Source organism: Protobothrops mucrosquamatus, unplaced genomic scaffold (genome assembly GCF_001527695.2).
Source record: "Protobothrops mucrosquamatus isolate PMUCROS unplaced genomic scaffold, P.Mucros_1.0 scaffold9549, whole genome shotgun sequence".
Taxonomy (NCBI): domain Eukaryota; kingdom Metazoa; phylum Chordata; class Lepidosauria; order Squamata; family Viperidae; genus Protobothrops; species Protobothrops mucrosquamatus.
In genome coordinates this window covers 1-6,945 of record NW_015395338.1, presented here as the reverse complement: position 1 = coordinate 6,945, position 6,945 = coordinate 1, and the positions used below count along the sequence as shown (strand labels likewise).

Genomic DNA, 6,945 nt, shown 5'->3' with positions numbered 1-6,945 from the left:
CGGGGGTGGGGTGGGGGGTGTTTGGTTTTTATTCCCCCCATCTGCTGGGTGGTTGCAGCAGGTTTTGGTCACTTCACATGACCCTGGGACACTGTGACCGTCATAAATATGAATCAGTTGCCAAGCATCTGAATGTAAATCACAAGACCCTGGAGATGCTGCAACATTCCAGCTGATCGGCGCTTCTTCTGGGCTCAGCGGAAGCGCCAGGATCAGTGCCGAGCTCCAGCTGGAGCCTGGCGCTGATCCTGGCGCTTCCGCTGAGCCCTGACAGCCCTGCAGCTCCAGCCGTCTCTCGCTCAGGCTTGTGCGGTGCTGCCACCGGTTCAGCTCATTCCCCTCCCCCACTACCACTTTTCTAGCATGGTCGCGTACCACCTGCCAGGTGCCAATGTACCACAGATGGTAACCGTACCACTGGTTGAAAAGCCCTGATCTAGAATACAATCCTCCATTCGGGGGCAAATTGGACAATCCATTTACAAGTTGGTTTGCTTCTTGGTTTATATCCTGCTTTTATTATTTTTACAAATACAGCTAGTCCTCGACTTACAACAGTTCATTTATTGACCATTCAAAGTCACAACGGAACTGGAAGAAAAAGGGACTTGTGACTGTTTTTCACGCAACCATTGCAGATTCCCCACGGTCACATGATCAAAATTCGGATGCTTGGCAACTGACTTATATTTATGACGGTCGCATGTCCCCGGGGTCATGTGATTCCCCCTTTGCGCCCCTTCTGACAAGCAAAGTCAATGGGAAAACCAGATTCACTGAACAATCGTGGAGATTCATTTAACAATGGTGGCAGGAAAAGTTGTAAAATTAGAGCAAAATTCACTTAACAAATGTTTCACTTAGCAACATAAATTTTGGGCTCAATTGTGGTCGTAAGTCAAGGACTATCTGTAACATGCAGTTCAGCTCCCCTCCCCACTTGCTGACCTCTGGATGTGTTGGCTATAATTCCAGTCATTCACAGACAACATAAACAAGAACTCTGCTGGCTGAGGATGATGGGATGTATAGTCCAATTTAGGGATTGGGTGGGTGGGTTGCTGTTTGGAGGAGGAAAATGAAGCTAGGCATCAATTTAGCTCTTTTACAAAGAGTGATGAAGGGCAGTGAACCAAGATGAGCTTCAAAAAGAAAGTAACAGGGATGATCAAAATGAAGACTCCAGCCTTTGGAAGGAACTGCATTGTCTGAAAAGGCAGATATCAGTGGCTTGCAGGTAGTCCTCAAGTTATAACCACACGTATTCTCCCCCTCCACATCCCCTGCCAGAATGTCACAAATAACAAATCACGGATCATGGATGCGACAATCATTGTAAATACATGATGGCTGCTAAGCGCCGGAATTTCAATCATGGGACTGCAGAGATGCTGCAATGGTCGTTAAGCGTGAGGACCAGTCCTAAGTCACTTTTTTTCAACATCATCCTAACTCTGAACAGTTGTTAAATGAATGATCATAAGTTGAGGACTACCTGTGTGCTTTAGCTTCTCTTCCCACACAGGCATGGAGAAGTACATCTGGCTTCAGTAGATGAGAGCGTAGGGCAGTGGTGGCGAACCTATGGCATGCGTGCCAGAGGCGGCACTCGGAGTCCTCTCTGTGGGCACGCATGCTGTTGCCTCAGCCCCGCTTCCCCCCACAGCCCCCTCCTCACCAGCAGCCCCCCTGGAGGAGAGTCGCCCCCAGGCGCAGCCTGCACGGAGCAGCGCAGCCAAGGACATAGTCGGGCAGCAGGGACAAGACTCCGCCCTCGCGCCCCATAGCGTGCAGATGATGCTGTGGGGTGTGGGCGGAGGGCGTGGCTGCCATGGTGCTGCAGGGCTGCCTGTGTGATCGGCGGGCCATGGAGGCGGTGCGTGGTCGGGCAGGCGGGGCAAGGAACGGCGGGGGTGGAGCAGGCAGGGCGGTAGGCGGAGCGGGGACGGGGGGGGAGGTTTTTGGGCACTCGGTCTCTAAAAGGTTCACCATCACTGGCGTAGGACATAAAGATCAGGGCTGATCTGTGGAATCCTTGGGGCCCTCTCAGCCTGGCTGTTTGCTTGCAGCCATTGCCCAATTGGTGATGTTACTCGGTTGGATAATGGAACCTCTTCAAGCAAACCCAGCTCTGAAGCCACCAAGGACCCCACAGTCCATCTGAACATGTTATGTTTATTATGTTTGTTATGTTTATTATACTTATATCCCGCCCTTCTCCTTACGGACTCAGGGCGGCTTACAGCCAGATAAAACAGATACAAAAATACCAAAATTACTATAATTAAAAACATAATTAAAAGAAAATATTAATAATTGGCCTATATTAATTTAAAATTGTTTTTTTTTTTAAAACCCCAGCTAAAAGTATCCCCTAGGCCAGTCCTGCTAGCTGAAACAGCCATGTCTTAAGGGCGCGGCGGAAGGAAGGGAGATCAGGGATCACCCTGATCTCTGGGGGTAGTTCATTCCATAGGGTGGGAGCTCCCACCGAGAAGGCCCTCCCCCTGGGGGTCGCCAGCCGGCACTGTCTGGCTGATGGCACCCTGAGGAGACCCACTCTGTGGGAGCGTACTGGCCGATGGGAGGTAATCTGAGGCAGAAGGCGGTCTCGAAGATATCCAGGTCCGATGCCATGGAGCGCTTTGAAGGTGATAATCAACACCTTGAAGCGCACCCGGAAGGCCACCGGCAGCCAGTGCAGCTCGCGCAGTAACGGTGTTACATGGGAGCGACGAGTCCCTCCCAACACCGCCCGCGCGGCCGCATTCTGGACTAACTGGAGCCTCCGAGTGCTCCTCAAGGGGAGCCCCATGTAGAGAGCATTACAGTAGTCCAGGCGGGAGGTGACAAGGGCATGAGTGACTGTGCGCAAGGCGTCCCGGTCCAGAAAAGGCCGCAACTGGTAAATCAGGCGTACCTGATAAAACGCCCCCCTGGTCACGGCCGCCAACTGGTCTTCCAGTGTCAGCCGTGGATCCAGGAGGACACCCAGATTGCGTACCCTCTCCGAGGGGGCCAAAGTTTCGCCCCCTATAGTCAGCGATGGAGTCAGCTGGCTATGCCGAGGCGCCGGCAGCCACAGCCACTCGGTCTTGGAAGGGTTTAGCCTGAGTCTGTTTCTCCCCATCCAGACCCTTACGGCCTCCAGGCATCGGGTCATCACGTCAAGGGCATCGTTGGGGTGGCCTGGGGTGGAACTGTACAGCTGAGTATCATCAGCGTACTGATGGAAGTCCACCCCAAAGCCACGAATGATCTCCCCCAGCGGCTTCACATAAATATTGAACAAAAGCGGAGAGAGGACCGACCCTTGTGGCACCCCACAAGTTAGGGGCCTTGGGGTCGACCTCTGTCCCCCTGCCAATACAGACTGCGTACGGTCGGTGAGGAAGGAGGANCCACCCCAAAGCCACGAATGATCTCCCCCAGCGGCTTCACATAAATATTGAACAAAAGCGGAGAGAGGACCGACCCTTGTGGCACCCCACAAGTTAGGGGCCTTGGGGTCGACCTCTGTCCCCCTGCCAATACAGACTGCGTACGGTCGGTGAGGAAGGAGGAGAACCACCGCATGACAGTGCCTCCCACTCCCAACTCACCCAAGCGCCGCAGCATGATACCATGGTCCACGGTATCAAAAGCCGCTGAGAGGTCCAAAAGAACTAGGACAGAGGAATAACCCCTGTCCCGGGCCCTCCAGAGATCATTCACCAATGTGACCAATGCCGTTTCCGTGCTGTATCCCGGCCTGAAGCCTGACTGGAGTGGGTCCAGATAGACTGTTTCCTCCAGGTGCCGAGGGAACTGCTGCGCAACCACACTCTCAACAACCTTCGCCACAAAGCGAAGGTTGGAGACTGGGCGATAGTTAGCCAATACATCTGGGTCCAGGGAAGGCTTCTTAAGGAGGGGCCTCACCACTGCCTCCTTTAAGGCTACGGGGAAGGCGCCCTCCCGTAAAGAAGCGATTGTAATTCCCTGGAGCCAGGCTCGTGTACCCTCCCGAGCTGCCAGTACCAGCCAGGAGGGGCACGGATCCAATAAACATGTGGTTGCATTCAGCCTCCCCAGGATCCTGTCCACGTCCTCAGGAGCCACAGAGTCAAACTCCTCCCATACAACAGTCTCAAGACCTGCTCCCGTCTCCTCCCCCGGGGCCACCCAGTCAGAGTCTAAACCCTCTCGGATCCGAGCGACTTTGTCATACAGATACTGAGCAAAATCCTCAGCCCTCCCCACCAGGGGGTCCCCCTCCTCAATTGAAGGAGAGAGCGGGTCACCCTGAAGAGGGTGGCTGGGCAGTTATCTGATGACGCAATGAGGGTGGAGTAGTAATTAGACCTCGCCACCCTCATTGCCACAAGGTAGGATCTGACATGCATCCTTACCTGTGTTCGGTCGGATTCGGTTCGGGTAACCCTCCAACTGCTCTCTAGGCGTCTTTTCCGGCGCTTCATCTCTCTCAGCTCCTCGGTAAACCAAGGAGCTAGTTGAGATCTGCGTCGGGTCAGAGGCCGCAACGGCACGACTCGGTCCAGTGCTGCGGCTGCGGCCACATCCCAGGCCGCAGCCAGATTTTCCGCCGAGTCGTGAACTAGATCCTCCGGATATGGCCCAAGCTCCGTCAGGAACCTCTCTGGGTCCATCAGGCGCCTGGGACGGAACCATCTACGCGGTTTCGTCTCCCTGCGGCGGGGGGAAGCGGTCCGGAAATCCATCCTAAGGAGTGCATGATCTGACCATGACAAGGGCTCTATAACTATCTCCCCCATTTCCAGATCATTCTGCCACTGGCCAGAGACAAAAATGAGATCTAGTGTATGTCCTCCCGTGTGAGTGGGGGCATGAACTAATTGGGTCAGGTCCAAGGTCGTCATGGAAGCCAAGAACTCCCGAGCTGCCGCCGACGTTTCGCCTGCCGATGGCAGATTGAGATCCCCCATAACTATAAGTCTAGGGGTCTCCACCGCCACCCCGGCTATTACGTCAGCCAGCTCAGGCAGGGCCGTTGATACATAGCAGGGCGCCAGGTATATAATCAACAGGCCCACTTGCACCCCTTGCCCTCTCCAACAGCCCCTCCGAATAGATTGTTTTGTCACCTGGTCAAAATACAGGAGCAGCTGTTGTCCTTGAATCTCCCAGTGGTTGATGTATTGGTCGGGGACCTCTTGCAGCTGCGGAGAAAGGAGGGACAGAACAGTTGTAAGAAATACGACAAGCAAGCAGATCTCCCAAACTGTAGGGAAGAAGGAAGATGAACTTGATGGAGATCAGCAGGAACTTTAGCCCCACAGAACTGGTTGAGGAATTCTGGGAGTTGAAGTCTACAAGTCGGATTTTCCGCCAAGCTCAAAGGTCGCTAGAAAACAGTAAGACATGGAGAAGTCCTGCATTCTCAATGTTTTAGCCTCCAGTCTCTGCTTCGCCCAACTAAATGGGGACAAGTTGAGGGATATCCAGATCCAAGAGTTTCTGCCGTGGAGGTAGGTCTGAATAACCACCCTTTTCCTATATTAAAGGGAAATATAGTACTTTGCCAAGATCTACCTGAGCAAGGTCCATCTCATCAGGCTGAAAGCCACTCAACAGGCTGATGTCAACGATGACCATGCCGGAAACATGAGCCCCCCGTTGTCTCCTGTAGAAAAAGATTGGGAAGTGGGAGAGATTGTTTAATGTCTTTTGTTTGACCTGGGTGGTTTAATAGAAACATCAGACGATGACATTGGATGCACTGGACCACATAAACGTTGCTACAGGTAGTCCTTGAGTTACAACCACGACTGAGCCCAACATGCCCACTCTTAAGCAAGACGAATATTAAGTGTGCTGTGCCCGGTGGTGGGATTCAGCCGGTTTGCACTGGTTTGGTAGAACCAGTAGCTAAATTTTGCTGCCTTCGGAGAACTGGCTGGCTTCCAGAAGTCCAGTTTAGGCCTCGGAGGCCTGGAGGAGGCCTCCCAGGCCTAGAATGGCCCGCCGGAAGTGTGTGATGCCACTTCCGGAAGTCCGTCCTTGGCCTCGGAGGCCCAGGCCTGCATCAAATAAGAGAACTGGTTGTTCAGGTATTCGAATTCCACCACTGGCTGTGCCCCATCTTACGACCTGGGGCCACAGCTGTTAAGGAAATCACTGCAGTTGTGAAGCGACCCGTGAGGTTGTTAAACGAATCGGGCTTCCCACTTTGACTTTGCTTATCAGAAGCCGGCTGGGAAGGTTACAAATAGTGATCGCTTATGCTGCCACGATCATAAATACGCGCCAATTTGCCGAGCACCCAGATTCTGATCACATGACCATGGGGATGATGCGATGGTCCTTTTAGTGCAGTGATGGCGAACCTTTTAGAGACCGAGTGCCCAAACTGCAACCCAAAACCCACTTATGCATCGTCAGGTGCCGGGTGGGTGTGGCCCATTGGGTGGGTGTGGCCCATTGGCTGGGCGTGGCTGCAGTGGTAACGACAGACTGGGTGGGACTAAAAAGTTCAATCAATCAATTCCAACTTTGCAAGATCTTTTTTTCCCTGCGAGAAGTTGAAATTGACTGATTGATTGAACCTTTTTTTTTTTTGTACACGGCAACAGAGGCCTAAAGCAAAAAGGTTTTACAAAACCCAGCTGAAGGCCTAGGACTGGGGCGATGGCGCGCGTGCCCACAGAGAAGACTCTGAGTGCCGCTTCTGGCACCCTGTTTTAGTGTGAAAACTGGTCATTCGTCACTTTTTTCAGGGCCACTCTAAATTCAAATTCAAATTTATTTGATTTATATACCGCCCTTCTCCCTTGCGGGACTCAGGGCGGTGAACAGGCACATTAATAAAACAGCAATACCATAATATTTAAAAATATTCAAAACTAATTAAATTATTTGTCCTGTCCTAAAACCCACTATAATAATATAAAATTATACCCAATTTAAAATTGTAGAGTTTCAGAT

At 52.4% G+C, this 6,945-nt stretch overlaps 1 protein-coding gene across 1 annotated transcript in view; it reads right to left on the bottom strand.

Annotated features, from left to right (window-relative positions):
• The window catches only part of LOC107301009 (complement C4), a 13,710-nt gene extending 8,071 nt beyond the window's left edge, over positions 1-5,639 (bottom strand). The window contains exons 1-2 of the mRNA XM_015830281.1: positions 5,554-5,639; positions 5,106-5,180 (exon numbers count right to left, since the gene is read on the bottom strand). Coding sequence (XP_015685767.1) covers positions 5,106-5,180; positions 5,554-5,616 — 138 coding nt within the window. The 5' untranslated portion in view covers positions 5,617-5,639. The remainder of the gene's footprint in view (positions 1-5,105; positions 5,181-5,553) is intronic.
• Positions 5,640-6,945: the final 1,306 nt, after the last annotated feature.